The sequence below is a fragment of the Caretta caretta genome, chromosome 10, assembly GCF_965140235.1.
Source record: "Caretta caretta isolate rCarCar2 chromosome 10, rCarCar1.hap1, whole genome shotgun sequence".
Lineage (NCBI taxonomy): Eukaryota > Metazoa > Chordata > Testudines > Cheloniidae > Caretta > Caretta caretta.
The window spans coordinates 55,599,262-55,619,923 of NC_134215.1; the positions used below are offsets into that span (position 1 = coordinate 55,599,262).

At 40.8% G+C, this 20,662-nt stretch overlaps 1 protein-coding gene across 5 annotated transcripts in view; it reads right to left on the bottom strand.

Annotated features, from left to right (window-relative positions):
• Positions 1 to 20,662, bottom strand: part of ENTREP2 (endosomal transmembrane epsin interactor 2) — a 385,274-nt gene that overhangs the window by 57,343 nt on the left and 307,269 nt on the right. For all 5 annotated transcript variants that reach the window (XM_048868176.2, XM_048868177.2, XM_075133027.1 and 2 more), the window contains one exon: positions 3,194 to 3,301. In XM_048868176.2, coding sequence (XP_048724133.1) covers positions 3,194 to 3,301 — 108 coding nt within the window. The remainder of the gene's footprint in view (positions 1 to 3,193; positions 3,302 to 20,662) is intronic.

Genomic DNA, 20,662 nt, shown 5'->3' on the forward strand with positions numbered 1-20,662 from the left:
GATGCTCAAAAAGAGCAAAAGGCTTGGTATGATAAACATGCCAGAGAGCGTTCCTTCAAAGTAGGAGACCAGGTCATGGTCTTAAAGGCGCTCCAGGCCCATAAAATGGAAGCATTGTGGGAAGGGCCATTCACGGTCCAGGAGCACCTGGGAGCTGTTAATTATCCCATAGCATTCCCCACCTCCAACCGAAAGCCTAAGGTGTACCATATTAATTCTCTAAAGCCCTTTTATTCCAGAGAATTAAAGGTTTGTCAGTTTACAGCCCAGGGAGGAGACGACGCTGAGTGGCCTGAAGGTGTCTACTACGAAGGGAAATGTGCTGGTGGTGTGGAAGAGGTAAACCTCTCCATGACCCTTGGGCGTATGCAGCGACAGCAGATCCAGGAGCTGTGCACTAGCTACGCGCCAACGTTCTCAGCCACCCCAGGACTGACTGAACGGGCATACCACTCCATTGACACAGGTAATGCTCGCCCAATTAAAGTCCAACCTTACCGGGTGTCTCCTCAAGCTAAAACTGCTATAGAACGGGAGATCCAGGATATGTTACAGATGGGTGTAATCCGCCCCTCTGGAAGTGCATGGGCATCTCCAGTGGTTCTAGTTCCCAAACTAGATGGGGAAATACGTTTTTGCATGGACTACCGTAAGCTAGATGCTGTAACTCGCCCGGGCAACTATCCAATGCCACGCACAGATGAACTAGTAGAGAAACTGGGACGGGCCCAGTTCATCTCTACCTTGGACTTAACCAAGGGGTACTGGCAGGTACCGCTAGATGAATCTGCCAAGGAAAGGTCAGCCTTCACCACACATCTCGGGCTGTATGAATTTAATGTACTCCCTTTCGGGCTGCGAAATGCACCCGCCACCTTCCAAAGACTTGTAGATGGTCTCCTAGCGGGATTAGGAGAATATGCAGTCGCCTACCTTGATGATGTGGCCATATTTTCGGATTCCTGGGCAGACCACCTGGAACATCTATAAAAAGTCCTTGAGTGCATAAGGGAGGCAGGACTAACTGTTAAGGCTAAGAAGTGTCAAATAGCCTAAACAGAGTGACTTACCTTGGACACCAGGTGGGTCAAGGAACTATCAGCCCCCTACAGGCCAAAGTGGATGTTATCCAAAAGTGGAAAGTCAAAGAAACAGGTTCAATCCTTCTTAGGCTTGGCTGGTTATTACAGACGATTTGTACCACAATACAGCCAAATCGCTGCCCCACTGACAGACCTAACCAAAAAGAAACAGCCAAATGCCGTTCAGTGGACCGAAAAGTATCAGAAGGCCTTTAACAAGCTTAAAGCGACACTCATGTCTGACCCTGTACTAAGGGCCCCAGACTTTGACAAACTGTTCCTAGTAACCACAGATGCGTCCGAGCGTGGTGTGGGAGCAGTTTTAATGCAGAAAGGACCTGATCAAGAATTCCACCCTGTAGTGTTTCTCAGCAAAAAACTGTCTGAGAGGGAAAGCAACTCGTCAATCAGCGAAAAAGAATGTTACACCATTGTCTACGCTCTGGAAAAGCTACGCCCATATGTTTGGGGATGGCGTTTCCACTTGCAAACCGACCATGCTGCACTGAAGTGGCTTCACACCGTCAAAGAAAATAACAAAAAACTTCTTTGGTGGAGTTTAGCTCTCCAAGATTTTGATTTCGACTTCCAACACATCTCAGGAGCTTCTAACAAAGTGGCTGATGCACTCTCCCGTGAAAGTTTCCCAGAATCAACTGGTTAAAATCATCCTTGAGATGTGGAAAATATTGTTAGTCTTTATGTACTTGGTAGTATATTTAGAGATGCATGTGTCTTATTAACTCTGTTTTTCCTAGAGCTCCAGGAAGATATCCCAGCCAGTGTTTCACCCTAGCTGAGATTTGGGGACATGTCATAAATATAAAGGGAAGGATAAACCCCTTTAAAATCCCTCCTGGCCAGAGGAAAAATCCTCTCACCTGTAAAGGGTTAAGAAGCTAAAGGTAACCTCACTGGCACCTGACCAAAATGACCAATGAGGAGACAAGATACTTTCAAAAGCTGGGAGGAGGGAGAGAAACAAAGGGTCTGTGTCTGTCCGTACGCTGCTTTTGCCAGGGATAGAACAGGAATGGAGTCTTAGAACTTTTAGTAAGTAATCTAGCTTGGTATGCGTTAGATTATGATTTCTTTAAATGGCTGAGAAAAGAACTGTGCTGAATAGAATGACTATTTCTGTCTGTGTGTCTTTTTTGTAACTTAAGGTTTTGCCTAGAGGGATTCTCTATGTTTTGAATCTAATTACCCTGTAAGGTATCTACCATCCTGATTTTACAGGGGTGATTCCTTTACTCCTATTTACTTCTATTTCTATTAAAAGTCTTCTTGTAAGAAAACTGAATGCTTTTTCATTGTTCTCAGATCCAAGGGTTTGGGTCTGTGGTCACCTATGCAAATTGGTGAGGATTTTTACCAAAGCTTTCCCAGAAAGTGGGGTGCAAGGGTTGGGAGGATTTTGGGGGGAAAGATGTGTCCAAACTATGTTTCCCAGTAAACCCAGTTAGAGTTTGGTGGTGGCAGTGGATATTCCAAGGACAAAGGATAAAATTAATTTGTACCTTGGGGAAGTTTTAACCTAAGCTGGTAAAAGTAAGTTTAGGAGGTTTTCATGCAGCTCCCCACATCTGTACCCTAGAGTTCAGAGTGGAGGAGGAACCTTGACAACTGCACATATAGCTGTTGCTGCTTTGTGTGTATGACCTCTACTACAGCTGAGACACTAATGGACAGCTGCCTAGATTTGCCAGAATTTACTTATACAGACAGTGTGATAGCTGAAAATTGAACCTTGTTACTTGCAAAGCTAATGGTCACCTCTTAGTTTCAAAATCTCTCTTCAAGACAAAACTTTTATACCACCATCAACCATCATTGACTTTACATTTGTATAAATTACAAATACATACATGACAGGTTTCAGAGTAGCAGCCGTGTTAGTCTGTATTCGCAAAAAGAAAAGGAGTACTTGTGGCACCTTAGAGACTAACAAATTTATTTGAGCATAAGCTTTCGTGAGCTACAGCTCACTTCATCGGATGCATTCAGTGGAAAATACAGTGGGGAGATTTATACATACATGTAAATATATCTGCATATAACATACAGATATATTCACAGAGAGAATATAACTATCATTAAAATGCACTCACCATTTGCAAAACATCAGAAGAAACCATCTGCATGCAGCACATTGCAGTTGCCAAAGCACAGACAATTGTGGAGATGATATTGAGAGCACACACGCTGAACAATAGATCCTGTGAAAAGACAAACAGCACAATGTCACTTCTTTATCTTGGTGATACACATGACAGGATTGCAAATATTTTTAGCAGTTTTGAAAATAAATGCTGTCAATTGTTATCTATTTGATATAATCTTAATTAGCTTTGCACAATTCGCTCAGCATGTAAACTTTCTCTTATCCCAAACACACACACTAAAAACAAAAAAGAAAACTATTATCCAGAGAAGTAGCTGAGCACTAAAAATGTTTTTTAAAATGTTTTTGGATCCACACTCCACTGATGTTACACAAACTACTACAGCTTTTCTTGGGTACAAAATCCAACACACTGTTGCCAGAAAGAGAATATGAGTCTGACTTCTAATTTTTAGAAATACAATGGCCAATTTAATTGCTTTCAGTATTTTAAACATACAAGTTAGAATTTTATTTGCTTTTAAAAATGTCAATAGAAAAAATGGTGAGAAATAAAGAGTGGTACACTCTTATTCCAGATAGTCTGCACCTCTGGAATAGCATGATGGAAACCCAGAAAGACGGCAAAGGACAAAAGGAATCCATCTAGGTCTGTTACGTTGTGTCGAGTTAGTAACTGCACATGATATCTTTTGAAGAACAATAACAACAGGCACTTAAAAGAAAAAAACAGAACTAAATAATATATTGCCCAGATTTAAAAATACTTGAAATTAAAATAGCAGCATTTTCCTCAATACATTTGTAATTTTTAAAATGTATCCAGTTCTTAGAGCCACCTGATTTGCATGTAGTGTGTCTAACACTGGAGGAAGATAACTGTGATTTACAATATCAACACAAACTTAATAAGCTAATATACTTTCTCCATATTTAGAAATTGTGCAGCTGCGGCACAGCTGATATACCTATTGGGTTATATTGCTGCAAGCACATTGATGCTTGTAAAGAACTGAATGGCCAGGAGGTGAAAGTGGTTCATGGCAGATATTTGGAAAAAAACCCTATTAAACAGGGGACAATAGAACTCAATGGATAAAGAACATTCTGGAGAATCTAAGTCTTAATCTTAAAAACTATGACATTTCTGTCCCTTCCAATAGCTAAATAACTTACATGCTGTAAACCAATGTACTGTTATCTTGTTGGCTGAAGCAAGTCTGAAACAAAAGTACCAACAGATGCAAATTTATCGTTGCCATCTTAATTACATACTCCCCAAGTGACCAGCATTTGAAAATGGAAATCTGCCAACCCCTGGGAAGCACAGGAAATCCAGCAAATAGGTCAGTAAGTTCCAGTCACTTAACAGGATACACTGAGCCGGATCTGTTCTTGCTGCTCTGCTCAGCTGTTTGCTGGCTTCTCAGGCAGCTGGCTGGCACATGGGAATAATGGATCAGTTGGGTCCACAGCAGAAAGGCAGGAAGAGAGCCAGTCTCCCTCCCCCTCCCCACAATATGGAAGTGAAGGAGGACTAGTTCAAGCAAAAGCATGCACTGACAAACATCAAGAGTGTCAGGATACTTTAATGGGGTAAACTGGGGAGGCGCTGCAGATATTCAGCTGGTAAGCAGGTGGCACAAAAAGAGGAGAAGGAAAGATTGTGAAAGTTCTGGGCTCCAGAGGTGAGCCCAGGTGATGAGCAGGAGAGAGACAGACACATGACTGAAAGGGAGAGGAGTGCCAATGACCAGGAACAAGAAACTTGGTGCCATCAGAGGAACATATTCAAGTGAAAATCCCCTAAACAACAACATTCTAGAGCAGGTTCACCAAAGTAGTATACATTACAATAATTATAATATGCTGTTTGTATCCTCAGGCAGAAATATAAACTGTACAGTTCATGGATTCAGAAATCCACACATCCCTCACTAAAAACTCAGAATGTGAGGAAGAACACGCAGCAGACTCCAAAGAATACACAGATATTCATGGAATACTACATTTGACATCATCATCTCTAAAAACTTACTATTGCTGACTTTCAGTTTAATAATTTCTATCTCTTTCATTACCCGCACAGCAATCTGCTCTCCAACAAAGAAGAGACCCACCATCAACCAATGGAATGACTTCAGATTTACACAGGTGAAAATGAGAGCAAAACTTGACCATCTGTGTGCAACAGACTTTCATAATGTACCTGCAGTAATTTGCAGGTGCAACTGATGTCTTGTCGACCTCCTCGCAACCAAGTGACACCATAAATCAAAGTACTTAGTAAATGCCATCATTTGCACATATAAAAGATTGCAAGTGCAAAACTGCCCATACTGGAGCCAAAAGTAGCTCCAGACTTTGAAAATATGGGTTTGTAAGTCTCTACATGTAATAATAAAAACTGATGTGATAGAATCAAGATAGCCTCCATGGTTATTGTGTTCCGTAGTCCAGGTGGAACCCAAAAGTCTTATTAATTCACATGTGCAGATTAATATCTCCTATGCTCAAGTCACAAAGTCACAAAGCTAATATTAATTAGAGGTGTTCTAGGACAATTCTGTTTCATTGAAACTTTTGAGATTTCAAAATTTGATTTCATTCCACACTGAAAGAAAACCAAAACCTTTAGAATGTTTTTGCTAAAATGGAACGATGTGAAAATATCAATTTTCCAACTGAAACTCTAACTGAGCTTTTTGATTCAGAAAGAACGGATCTGTGGGTGAGTAGCTTGGTCACTAAGGCACTGGCCTGGGATGTGGGAGATCCATAGTCAAGTCCCTACTCTGCCTTATTGAGAGCAGAGTTCTTCATCCCAGATCACTCTAAATCAGGCAGAGAAGGGACTTGAACCTGTGTCTCTCCCACATTTCACACCAGTGGCTAAGATCCTAACTACTCCCTACCCCTCCCAAAACTTAGTTGAAATTGATATATCTTTGTGAAACATTTCAGCTTTGATAAAATGAAATCTCTTTGAAAGAGTTCCAACCAGGTCTAACAACAACATTGTTCTTTGTCCAACTGCAGGTAAAAATGGAAAAGTCTGCTGTTTCAAAACTGCTTGCTTATTCTGATCCTTTAACACTATACAAATTTGCAACAGAGAGCAAAAAATATAACATGCATAGGGAGGGAAAATTTCAATCCCTGTCTGTCCCACTCCCAAAAGCAACATTTCAGAAAAAAAGGAGGCACAAGGAGCATCTATGAAGAATGTTAAATAATGACTTCTCAATCTGAAGTAGTTCCAAGTCTAAAAGATCAATGTAAAGATATGAATGACAGGTCAAGTCAAATATAGAAAAACACAAATAAGATTTGCAGAGCACACAGTATGACCTGGATCCTCACAAAGTTCCTACTATAGAATACAGGCACCTGTAAAGAAAGAAATCACCAAACAAGATTTGAACAGCTCACCCATAAACCCCCAAATCAAACCTGAGCTTTGTATTAAAGGATTTGGTGAAGCAGGAATACCAAAGCAGCAGAAGAAGCAGCCACAATAAATCCCGTACAGGACAATTCTCTTGCTGACTCCTCAAGGCCCTGATTCAGTAAATCACTTAAAACACATGCATAACTAAGTATGTGTTAAGAACTTACTGGGTGAAATCTGTGCTCTCTCTTCTAACTGAGGTGTAGCACAGAACTTGCAGCCCAGGACAGGGGGTAGGGGCAGGGTAAGGTGGCTTTAATTTTAAGACATCTTTGCACCATCCTGATCTTGGGGTGTTTCAGGGGCTGGAAAAGCCTCCGGCAAAACTTAGACAGCCCTGTATGACTTACAGCAGATTCCTTGGGCTGCTCTAGGGGCCACAATACTGCTCAGAATCTCCATAGTGCTGTGCCCCTATCAGGCCATTCCAGCCCTTAACACAGCATAAAGGGACTGAAGTGGGGTAAGGATTTCACCCACTGAGCTCAGCACCTGCTTAAGTACTTTGCTCAACTGGGGTCTATGACTGCAAGAAACTGTCCTCTTCTCTGAAAAGGTCACCAGATTCATAGAGTCATAGATACTAAGGTCAGAAGGGACCATTATGATCATCTAGTCTGACCTCCTGCACAACGCAGGCCACAGAATCTCACCCACCCACTCCTGCGAAAAACCTCTCACCTATGTCTGAGCTATTGAAGTCCTCAAATCGTGGCTTAAAGACTTCAAGGAGCAGAGACTCCACCAGCAAGTGACCCGTGCCCCATGCTACAGAGGAAGGCGAAAAACCTCCAGGCCTCTTCCAATCTGCCCTGGAGGAAAATTCCTTCCCGACCCCAAATATGGCGATCAGCCAAACCCTGAGCATATGGGCAAGATTCACCAGCCAGATACCCAGGAAAGAATTCTCTGTAGTAACTCAGATCCCACCCCATCTAACATCCCATCACAGGCCATTGGGCCTATTTACCATGAATATTTAAAGATTAATTAATTACCAAATTCATGTTATCCCATCATACCATCTCCTCCATAAATTTATCGAGTTTAATCTTAAAGCCAGACAGGTCTTTTGCCCCCACTACTTCCCTTGGAAGGCTATTCCAAAAGTTCACTCCTCTGATGGTCACAAACCTTCATCTAATTTCAAGTCTAAACAGATAAAGAAGTTACTCACCTGGTGCAGTAACGATGGTTCTTTGAGATGAGTGTCCATATGGGTGCTCCACAGTAGGTGTGCTTGTGTCCCTGTGCTGCTGATCGGAGAATTTTGGTAGTGGTGTCATTAGGCCAGCACATGCGCTGTCTCTCCTCGTGCCCTACCATGAGCATGCATGGTCTAACCCCCCTCAGTTTCTTCTGTACTGCAGAGTCATTGATAAGAACTCCAAAGTAGAAGGGAGCATCCATACGGACACACAACTTGAAGAACCATCATTACTGCACAAGGTGAGTAACTTTTTCTTCTTTGAGGAGTGTCCCTATGCACTGCTCTATAAATCTCTGAGATTGGGACATTCTTGAAGAAGGCGATGGATGAGGAGATCGACCCTGTGGAGTGTGTACAAATAGTATTCAGAGGGGGTCATATTGCTAATTTGGTGACATTGTCTGATACAATTTGAGACCCACTTGAAAAGCCTTTGCGCCGATATTGCTGAGCCCTTGGATATTTCCCCAATGGAGATGAAAAGTGGGGGACTTCCTTATGGACTTTGTTCTGTCCAGGTAGAAGGTTATGGCCCTTCTGATATCTAGGGTATGTGATATAACCTCTCTGTTGTCTCGGTGAGGCTTAGGACAGAAAGTTGGAAGATGAATCAACTGGTTCATATGAAATGGGAAGGTTACTTTAGGAACAAATTTTGGATATGGTCTTAGCATAACCTTGTCCTGAAAGAATACCATATAGTGGGGATGTGCCCTCAGAGACACTATTTCTCCTATTCTCCTGGCCAAAGTAATCACTATCAGGAAGGCCGTTTTCACTGAGAGGTAAGTAAGCAAAGAGGTATTATTACACAGCAGAAAATCCTCAGCATGATGTACCTAACTGCAAAAATGGTCCAGATTTCGGATTTAGTGTATGTCGGGGAGATTTTTGGGATGTCTGTGACTCTTACACACAACTTAGACTGTACACTGACCCTAAAAAGATCACGACTGTTTATAACATCTTTTAGAGTCCACCTAGAGGCTATAACAGCCTTCCACCATCCAGTAGACAGTCCGCCATCTGTGACATCCAACTACCAGAAGGTTCCTTAAGGATATAGTAAAACTCTTGCCACAAACTTGGCTTTCCACTCCCACATGGGATTTAAACCTGGTAGTAAAAGGACTGACCAGGCCTTCTTTCGAACCTGTGGCCACCTGTTTGCACTGTGTCAGGGTTGGGTACAGCCTCACTGCTGAGTCCATGTCCCAGGGGGTTGGGGGAAAGCTGCACAGTGATCTCCCACCTCTGTGCAGCCAGTGGTCTGTGCTTCCCAAAGCCATGCTGCAGCCTCCACATTTATCTGACAAATAAAATTTGCAGAATTTTAAAATACTGTGTGTGGAATTTTTAATTTTTTTTGCACAGAATGCTCTCAGGAGTAATTACGAAAGCAGACAGCAGCTCACACACTGTGTTTTATTTATCTGCTAACAGATAAAGAGAAAGACATACTATAAATCCCAAATTCCTATTAACAGGGGAAAAGAAAGCCCCCAAATAAATCTTGTTCTCACAAATACTTCACTGTGTTTATGAAGATTATTGATGGACGTGTTAACTTTTCGGCAAACTTCAGGTTAACTCATGTTAAGCAAAGTTCATTCCAGGTATGAAAAGAAATGAAACACAGAAAACATAACAGAACCTGTATAATTACTACTTCTAAAGAAAAACACAGATTGTGTTAAATAGAAAGGTGCCAAATGACAAAAATTATAAAAGCATGCAAGTTCAGAAGCACTAGGGATTCCGGCCGCTAGAATGTTTTACTTCAATGTTTTATTCAACAATAGTTTTTTATTGTTATAGTTGTTGAGTTATGTAATAATCTAGAGTTCTAGACGATTCAACTGCCTGCTACTGGCATCTTATAGAGCATGGATTGAAATATCTACTGGATATTAGCTCAGTTATATCTGGATTTTAGGAATTCTTTCTATAGAAAAGGGTAATATATGGATGGCTAAAGCCCATAACAAAGTGCAGAGTCGTAAAATATTGTATTCTCTCCACTCCAAAGAGAGAATGATCACTATAAATACTATAAATCTATTTTCAGTACAAAGCATTATTTTGTCATAGTTTATACTTTCAAAGCTAGATAGCAGAAGCTCCGGCTATAGAATAAAGAGATGCGTATAAAATATGGAACAACAGTGGCACTGGTGCCACTAAAAGTACAGGTAATACAGAAAGGTCAAGCACCAGTAGAACAAATCTTACATGAATCATAAGCATCTGATTTATAGTATTCTATAAGTCAGCTTCAACCATGACCCACCCCTTACCACATGTAGAGAGGGAAGAAAAAGGTTAAAATTATTCCCTTTCTTCCTCCCTCCCACTCTGCAAACTCCAGGAACAGCACATAACCCAAGAGTTGCTGTCTACTCTGGATCTGTCAGTTTTCTGAGTCTTCTTTGGGAATTATTCTTGGACCTCACAGAAACCAGTGCTTCATTTTTATTCATATCTAACTCCTTTAGAACAATAGCCTCATTAATTTTTGGTGGCTCTCCAGATGCTGATCACTGGAGGAGTAGCTGATTCCAAGTAGCCAAGTGCTTCTACAAGGAATCACATCCCTCTCAGTTTCTCCACTCCCATGATCTCTCTGGTTTGCCTCTTTTTTGCATTCGTTTAATGTGGCTCAGATTGCTTTTCAAGGTTAAATTAGATGTTTGGGGCAGAAATTATGGCACAGAGCAAGCATGCCCGTCTTGCCAAGAATTCCTTTTTCAGATGCAAAAGGCCCATAACTAAGGTGAAGGCCTTTTTGAGAATTGCTATTGCTGCAGTTTTGTTCCCAGTTGGGACACAGGATTAGATTTAAAAATGTGGTCATACATCTATGAACAAACAACATAGGCCGTACTACAGGATGGCAGACTATCCTGGGAAGTGGTGTCTGTGAAAAGGAGTGGAGGGTTATGGTGGCTAATCCATATGAGCTCCGCGTGCTACAAAGTGGCCAAAAAGACTAATGTGATACTTGAATGAATAAACGGGAATATTGAGTAAATAGGTTATATTATCTTTGTATTTGGCATTGTGTGACTGCTACTGGAATACTGCATCTAGTTCTGGTGTCCCCAATTCAATAACTTGGACAGGATTCAGAAACGAGCCCAAAGAATGATTAAAAGGATTGGAAAAAAATTCCTTATAGTCACAAACGCAAGGAGCTCAATCTATTTAGTTTATCAAAAAGAAGGTTAAGGAGTGATTTGATCACAATCTATAAGTACCTACAGGGGGAACAGAAATTTGATAGTAGAGGGCTCCTCACTTAGCAAAGAAAGGTATAAACAAGATTCAGTTATTAGAAGTTGAAGCTAGATAAATTTAGACTAGAAACAAGGTGAAAATTTTTAACAGTGAAGATAATTAACCATTGGAACAGCTTACTAAGGGTTACGGTAGATTCTTCACCAGTGGAAATTTTTCTAAAAGATGTGCTCTATATAAAACAGAAACTAATTCCAGGAAATCCTACAGCCAGTACTTTACTGGATGTCAGCCCTGATAATCACAATGATCCTCTTCTGGCCTGAGAATGCCTAAATCTATAAACTTATGGCCACTGCATGCTATGCAATCTTATTATAGCCACATTATAGCCCCCATTTGGTCTCAGTTATTTTTAGTAAAAGTCAGGGACAGATTGTGGGCTTCTGTGAATTTTTGTTTATTTCCCTGTCTTAAAAATAACCATGATAAAATCTTAACTTTACTGATTATTACTAAACACATAACTGTGGTGAGATCTCTCATTGTCAGTAAGGGTTTGCAATCAGGCAGTTTGAATTAATGACCTCTGAAAAGGCAGTAGACAATACCAGGAGCAGGGAGTCCAAACTGCCTAGTGTTTCTTGCATTCAGGAGGTAAGATTCCTAGAACAGAGGCTGCGGCCAGATATGCTTTGGGGCATGCCCAGTCCCTAGAGTGCCTAGAGTCCAGGTATCTTGGCTGTGTGTGGAGGATCTCTGCAAATGGTTGGGAATAAGGCTTATGATCAGAAAGAGGCAGCTAAAGCAATGCTGTAAACAGCCTGATACTGGTACAAGTTTACCACTCTCAAACTGGCTGATAAGACCTTATGCTGTGCTTTTGTTTATCCGGCAGGAGTAGCCCCCAAGGCCTTTGGTATGCCCCCTCTGTGTGCATCACTGGCCCCCTTTGATGTGGTCACACGTGGAGCCCATAGAACTGAATCTCACAGAACACAAGTGATGTGCACACCTTGTGCAGTCCTCCCAAATCCTACCACCTCCTTACATACTCACCCTCTTGCCTGAGAGCTAAATAGATCTACAGAGAAAGGAGCAGAATATTTATTTTTATGAATAATCCTTTAATTGGTTTCCCAAATTTAGACTGCTTCCTATAGTTCCTTTATACCATTAACAGCTAATGCCAAGGGATTTCTTTCTCACAGAAGCCTTCCTGTGCTCTCTCCTCCATTACAGTCCCAGGCACAATTAGGAGTTTGTAAATTGTTGAAATAAAGCTGCTGCTATATCCTTGAGAGTTCAGAACTGCTTCAAAAGAGTAAGAAATGTCAGTCTCACTGATTTGTGGTCCTATAAAATGTCACAGTTGGAGATATGCAGAGAGGCTGCATAGGAGAAGATCAAAAGTTAAATATAATTCTTCAAAGGAACAGAGACCCTCAGGCAAAGACATTCACAGGGCAACCAATTCCCATAATCCACCTAATTTTGAAAGTTATATTAGATGAGCTAGATGAAAATATTTTCTATGTGGAAAAAGGGGTGAGTTGGGGGAGGGGGAAAAAGCTGGAGTTTAACCCATTGTTTTATATTCTTCAAGATTTACCCCAGAGTTTCAAAATAGCCAAATATTCCTTAGGTCCTTGTTTCATTTGAAATTCAGATATAAAAAAGATAAGTTTATTAAAATGACCTGAATTATATAGCACAGTTTCCATATATAGGCAACCTCTCAAAGATCCTAATCTCTCATCAATAAGAAGTGACAGCATCTGGAGCAAATACCAAATTCTAAGGAGAATAACCATTTTTATTGATCTGATTCTGCCAGACCATGTTGGGGGAGATACACCCGCCTTGTTAAGTATTGCCTTGATCTTACAAAAAAGAAAGGGATATTGCACATAAGAAGGTGCGGCAAATTGATGTGTGGAGATTGTGACCCTGAGATGACAGTGTGATTTTTGGCTAACTAAATGGTGCATTATTGTAAGTCTGTGCCATTGTGTCCCCAGTGGCTCTCTGTTGTCCCTACTAGTAGGTTTTCTATGAAGTGTGTTGTAAAGCCAGCAAACAAGCTGAATCATTCAATGATGGGGATCAAATTCAGGATATAGGTCTCGAGGGGAAATATAAAAAACTAGTCATTTGCTGTATCAAACAGATGGCAAAAATCTTGTTCAGTAATGCTGCCACGGTACGAATATGGGTTAGCTGTTGAGTGTATGAAGTGTTTCTAATAAAATACAAAACACTGAAAAAGAAAAAAAATCACTGTGTGACCTTCAAAACCTAAGAAAAAGTTTGCACAAACTTTCCATGGGGCTAAACTAGGGGTTGTCAACTAATCTGGTGGCTATTTTTACACAGACAGCAAAAAGTGTGTGTCTCTCCCTGAAACCCACTACCTAGTAAGACCCTTATTGTTGGTGAATATTATCATCCTTGTTTGTGTATAGAATAGACTGCTCTGGGGGAGCTGCATCATATACCCCAAGAAAATGCCAATAGAAAGATTTCAGTGTCTGAAAAAAATCAGCTATAGATGTTCATATGTTTACAGTCTAGAGTTGGTAGACGTTTTTTAAACAATTTTTGTCAATAAATGCAGATTTGTTGAAATAAAAAAGTTTCACAAATATTGATTAAAATTTTTAAAAATTCAAAATGAAACAAAAAATTCAGTTTGAAGTTAAACAAAATGTTCATTTTATTTGGCATTTATTCCACGAAAAATAAAATTTGCTGTGAAAATTGTTTGAAATATTTTGCAGAATTTGTGTGCGATTTTTTTTCACCAGGTCTAAATTGTAGTAATTATGCGATAGAACTATTAATGATGAGGTAGGTGAAAAACAGGAGTGGAAGTGTCACTCTTTTTCTTCTCCATCTCATTTACTCACCCTCCCAAATGTAAATTTTAAAGTTATAGTACAAGTCAGATTAAGTTGTAGTATGTATTACTTCCATTTCCAATAGATATCAATAAGTGAATGCCGTATGGAGTATTTTATTGATAGAATTCACAAGCTTTCTCTCTTGACTTCTTATTTCCTTGCTTTTATGGTTTTAGGTGGATTGGATGGGTTCATCCACAACCTTAACTGTCACTAAACATAGATTTTGTTTGTTCATTGTTGCATGGATGGTCACACACGGAGCCTTAGTCTCCCTACAGCTCACTTACAGGAGGAGGCTTTAGCTTACAAATATAAAAATCAGTCATAGATCAGGGTTTTGAAGCTGATCTGCAGTATATAAACAAGTACTGCTGGCTATGCAAGCAGAACAAACACATCTAAAAATGTACTACTATGTCTTTCATTTTTCCACACATTTTCCAGAGTTATGGAAACACAGCCTGGCAGAGACCCCAAGCTATGAAGTCGGCCTCTGCTGGAAGCAGTTCTTGCACACAGAATTCTGCACGGATGACATACAAGCATATACCTACAAAAGAAGCTAAAATTAGGCTGCTACTTGGAAAGGTTAAATGATTCATAGAAGAGGCTCTGCAAGCTATGATTTGAAAATCCTCAAGTCCTTTGTGGGATCCCTGACAATTTAAACAGACAGAAGTCACATTTTATGTTGCTGTGTTCTCTCAAGTGCTGCCATCAGTTATTCCAAATCCAATCACACAACAACAATTTCTCTCCAGTAAACTAACAGCTTAATGTTTTGCACTGCCAGTCTTTCAGAATTCTAAACCATGGCCCTGTAAAGAGACCTAAATGCCTCTTTTGGACATTCTACATGCTGGCTGATCATTCAAAACATGTTTACTACTTCTTTGAAGCAACTGCTTTTAGACTTTAGTTGATTTATGTAAATGGCGTAAACTATAATTTTTGAAAATAACTGTAATTTGCCACCACTTTATTCCTCTAACTACATTTCTCTAAGAAGTCATGGAAAAATAAAACTTATGCTATCTCACAAATTTTCAAAAAACTCTGCTAAGTTTATATAAAATACACCAAAACTCATCCTTTAAAGATAGGTTTTCTCCTTTTCTGTGCCCTAATCATCTTCAGCAGACTTATACATGTCTACAGGTGGATCTTGTGAATTGTCACACCTCCTAAATAAACACTGACCCCTATTCTCTGAAGGACTGGCAGTTCCTTTATCTCAAGTAAGGACTGACAGACATAATATGGACCAATTTTAAAAAATCTTATGCAATGCTGAGGATATAAATTGCTTAGCAGAATCTCTGGAGTATCATGTTCTGACTCAGGTGCAATCTGTAAACTATTTGAATGGCAAGTGTACTAAACTTGAACATAGAATCATAGAATATCAGAGTTGGAAGGGACCTCAGGAGGTCATCTAGTCCAACCCCCTGCTCAAAAGCAGGACCAATCCCCAATTAAATCATCCCAGCCAAGGCTTTGTCAAGCCTGACCTTAAAAACTTCTAAGGAAGGAGATTCCACCACCTCCTAGGCAACGCATTCCAGTGTTTCACCACCCTCCTAGTGAAAAAGTTTTTCCTAATATCCAACCTAAACCTCCCCCACTGCAACTTGAGACCATTACTCCTTGTCCTGTCCTCTTCTACCACTGAGAATAGTCTAGAACCATCCTCTCTGGAACCACCTCTCAGGTAGTTGAAAGCAGCTATCAAATCCCCCCTCATTCTTCTCTTCTGCAGACTAAACAATCCCAGTTCCCTCAGCCTCTCCTCATAAGTCATGTGTTCCAGACCACTAATTATTTTTGTTGCCCTTCGCTGGACTCTTTCCAATTTATCCACATCCTTCTTGTAGTGTGGGGCCCAAAACTGGACACAGTACTCCAGATGAGGCCTCACCAATGTCCAGATGAGGCCTCACCAATGTCATGAGGCCTCACCAACATCATGCTTGCTGTGGCCACTCTGGAGCTGATACTGTTACTGTTGCCTGATGGTGACATATAGGTTTTGGTTTTTTTATTATAATCACTGACTATAGCAAAAGAATCAGGAAGAGCCCCTGACTTTCATTTTTGTGCCTACAAGGGTGGGCTCAAAATAGTACCAGCAGTGGTTTATGCCCACAATTACTTATACATGAGATATTTAAATAACTATTTTCAGACACCATAGGGTACTTAGACATTTAAGTTTCATAAATTATGCTGGAAAAACTGGGGGCACAAAATTAGAGGCTGGAAATGTGGCCTAGGGTCAGTTAGTCAGTCTGTCTCTCTATGGAATTAGTAGACACACGCACTCACGTTTAAGGTAACGAACAATCAAAATTGACAAAAATACATAAACCAAAATACTTAGTTGAAATCTATCTTTTCTAAATTACATACCGTTTATATAAAGTTCATACTTTGAGGGCACATTTTCAAAGGCAGGTTTCGTTTAACAATGCAAACAGGGAGTTCGAGGACCAAATACTCAGATTTCTAGCCATAATTCGTTTTGCAGGAGAGTTAGAGGTACACTCAGTGTTACGGAGCACTCCTCCTGGCAGCTCTTTGAATTAGCTCCTTCCGGGTCCAATGCTCCCTTCTATCACTCATTCAAGTGCCCCACAACCTCTCTCTCTGTGCATCTCAGGGAGCTCCATCTTTGTGACATGTCTACTCCCTCTTGGTGGCTGGGACCTCCAGCCTGGTGACTATGTGTTTTTCCCCTTCCAGGGTATCAAGCTCCCCAACTCCCCAGGCAGTCTTCAAATCCACTGCGCCGATGTGCCACTTCCCCAACAGCTGGTAGGGGAACCCAGGCCCACCCTCTACTCCAGGTTCCAGTTCAAGGTCCCGCTAATCAGTGGCCAAGGTCTCCAGCATCCCACCTTACTGCTGTTTCCTGGAGCCTTTTTCTACTCTGCCTCTCTCAGGCTTTTGCTCCACCACCCTTCTAGGTAAACCCTTCCTTTAGAGCCTGTATCTCCAGGGTTTCTAGTCTCCCCCTTGAGTTTCCTCATTTCCTTCTCTAACACCGAGACAGTAAAGCAGGCTTCCCACTGCAGCCTTTTCTGCTGCCAGCTTCCTGGCTTTATATTAGCCCCGTCTATTCCTTCTCAGCGGGGCGCCATTGCCATTCAGGGATTACTTAGGCCATCTAATTTCATTCAACAGTGCCTATCCGGTAAATTGGCTCTTTCTCAGCCTCATTAACTCCTTCTAGGCTAGTGTGGGGGTGAACACCCCATCACAAGGAGCAAAAATGCAAGTGTAAAGTTTGAGGGCACAATCTAGGAAGATGGGCCTCAGACCATCTGAAATCGCACTCAAGAATCCCAAAAAGAAATTTAGGAGAAAGAAAGATCATGGAGAAAAAACAAAGGAGTAAGATGGAAGAGGGAATATAAAGGTTATCTGGAATATATAGCATTACTTCTTAAATGATTAATGGCATTTTTATGTCTCCTAAAGCAAAGTTACTGAATTTCTAACAAACAAATTATCCTTTTCTATGCAAATGTCTGTGGTAAATAGTGAAGTAGGTAGAGACCTCCTTGCCCTTCAGTATACAGCAGATGGACAGAACTGTTTCTGTAGAGTGTCAACAACTATGTTAAATGTTATTGTAGTGGAAGACAGTGCTGTCATCTCTCTGCCACTAACATTCAGAGTAGAGTATTGCAGAGCAAAAAGAATCGGGAGAAAAGTAGAGAAGATAACAAAGGAGAGAAATAGAATCCAAGGAAAGTACTACAATATTTAAAGAAAAAAAAAAGAGAAGAGTTCATTAATCTCTTCCATTGAGCCAAATGTGAAAAGCCTCAAAACATCTTCAGATCAGAATCAACATAGTTCAGTTGCACAGCATGCACAGCCATTGAGAACCCAAACAGGATAATCTTCCCCTTTTTACGCACTTGGTAGCAATGCTCCATCATGTGTATGCGTGCAAGGGATTTGGGGAGTGGCCTGGGAAACTAGATCCGTGATTACATAGATTCAGTAGCCAAATTACTCACTTGCTTATGGAGGGGAAATGGGCTGGGGCTGAAGACAAAACTGTAGCCCAAAGTCTGCAGATAGTACCTATGGCCAGAGGAAGATTTTATCAAACCATGGCCCAAACACAACCCCAGCACAAAGTACTTGATTTGACCTAATATGAGAGTCATTTTATTTCCTTTGTACGTTTTTTGCCTCTAACTCTGCAAATACGTTAGGATGAGACAGTTAGTGGTATTTCAGTCCATGGAGAGCAAAAGCTGTTCCATTTAACATACTTAAAACAATTTTGCAATTAATCATATATCAGAACAAATTTTTATTGTATTATCATATTTCTTAGATTCAAATGATTAGCACAGGCACAAAATTGCACAATTAGAGAAACAGGTATCAATAGTATATTTTACATCTTTTCAAGGCTCCTGAGAGCTACGACAACTCAAATGTCAAATGTGCTGCTTTTTTTATTAGCAGCTAACTTGAAAGTACAATCCATAGTGGCATTTACGGTAGTAGAACTATTCAATTTTTTGTGCATCGTTAAGAAATAAAGATGCAATGCACATAGAAATATATCACCAGTCAAATACCAACCCAAAAACCCAATTATTCTGAACTAAACACTACTGCACTGTCAGAACTTACACACTGTATATCAAGAAACTGAAGAAAGGAAGTAAAATGCTCTTGTAAAATAAAGGCATCTTTGCACCACTGAACAGACTCACTCTGAAAAACTCATGACTAATATGAAACAAAGAGATGCCTATTAACTTTTCATTTCTTAATTTTGGTTTCTATAAAATTAAAGCTTCAATGATGAAGGATTCCCCAAAAAGCACAAAGCCAGCTAGGCCACTAAACAGTTCAGTTCCCTTTCCAGGGGGCATCAAAGTCCGGGCCACTTCGCCAGTGGCTAATGGTGGGGACCCAGGCCTGCCCACTACTCTAGGTTCCAGCCCCGGGACCCTATAGATAACAGCTGTCCACAGCATCCCGTTAACTAAACTGTGTCGCTGCTACATTTCCCTGGGCCACTAGCCCACGGCACCAGCACATTCTTACTCAGGGTCTTGTCCTGGTTGAATCCCAACAGCCAGCACAGCCCATCTCTGATTGGCTGCATCCCTCGCAGCCTCTCTAGGCCACTTGGAGGACTTTCTTCCACTGCTCCTTTCTGGGATGGGGTGAGCTGCAAGTGGTAGGAACCTGAGGCCTACAGCAGGGGGGCCTCAAAGGGCTTGGTACACCCTATCACAGGCTACATACACTATAGCCCAGTGCCCCATGGCAGCATCTCTAGTCTCCCCATGTCCCCCCTCAATATAATGCCCCTAGTTCCTCATTCCAAATGAACCTGCTTGCCTCATCCCTACCTATAGGCAGATCTGATCTCCAATTCTAACCCACATGTGAGGTGATGGGGACAAGTGGGGCTTGAGTTAGGAGGAGTCTGGGGGAGTTGTAGAGTGGAGAAAATCTCCTCTTTGACAAGCTTTGACAAAGGTGCACCAGTTTGACAAACCACAGAAGGTTTGTCTGAGAGGCGCTCCTTTCCCACAATTCAATCCTCACATCTCCCCCATTCTGACCCCAAAAACTGTGCACACCCTTCTTCACATCTCCATTTACCCTACTGCACATCTCCTGGCTCCCCCAGGTGCTCTGGGCTCAGTGTACAGAGATGGCAAGACATCAGTGTGAAGAACCCATGAAGCACCAATGTCTTGGGGAGCTGAGTTCATGCTCCAGCACAGGAACCTTGCACAGTCCTGCTCCCTCCCAAAATGACCCCTGCAAACACATTTCTTCATCCCCTGAAGCCCCCTCCCCACATCCTCACTTTCCTTCCATACCACACTATATGGCTGTCCACCCCATGGCTGAGGGCAGCTATTAAGCCTGTGTCATTTAATTAACCATTCTTTTGCAGGGCATTGTGTTCCTGAAAATACCTATAACAGTCATTTAATAGCTATATTCTGGAGACTATGTTATATGATAAAAATATGCAGTACAATACATTAAAAATAATTTTGTCACAAAAAACCCATTGTGCCTGTTTTTATTAAGCTGATGAACAACACCCTCTTTAATAAAAAAATGATTTCACTATTAAACTGGACTGGGAAAAAACCTGAGTGATCAATTTATTACTCAGAGAATTCAACTGCAGAAAAAATAATTTGCCAAAGTAATTTACAGCAGCTGCTAACATATATGATTACATGGTGGGGACAAAAGAAAAATTATGATGTAATAATGAATCCAAAGAAAATAAATGGCATAAGACCCAGTTCAGCATTAGAAATAATAGCAGAATCTGGTCCTATGTAATCAAAGAATACAGAAAGTTAAGTAAATTCACCTTTTCAAAGATTCACTCCTCAAAATGTAATTGGTACCTCTAATCATATCTAGACACTATTAATAGAATGGTAATTTGCTGTAAAATATTGTCTCATACCCAAAATCTTTCTTTCATCTTAGAGTAAATAGAAAATTATAATAAAGTTTATCTCTGCTAAATACTGAGTGCCTGCAAGAAACAGCTGTAGGGACATCTTATTAGCTAATCACATCTGGAGTTAAGGGTATAATATGAACATTCAACACTGACAGAAAAACAATACAATT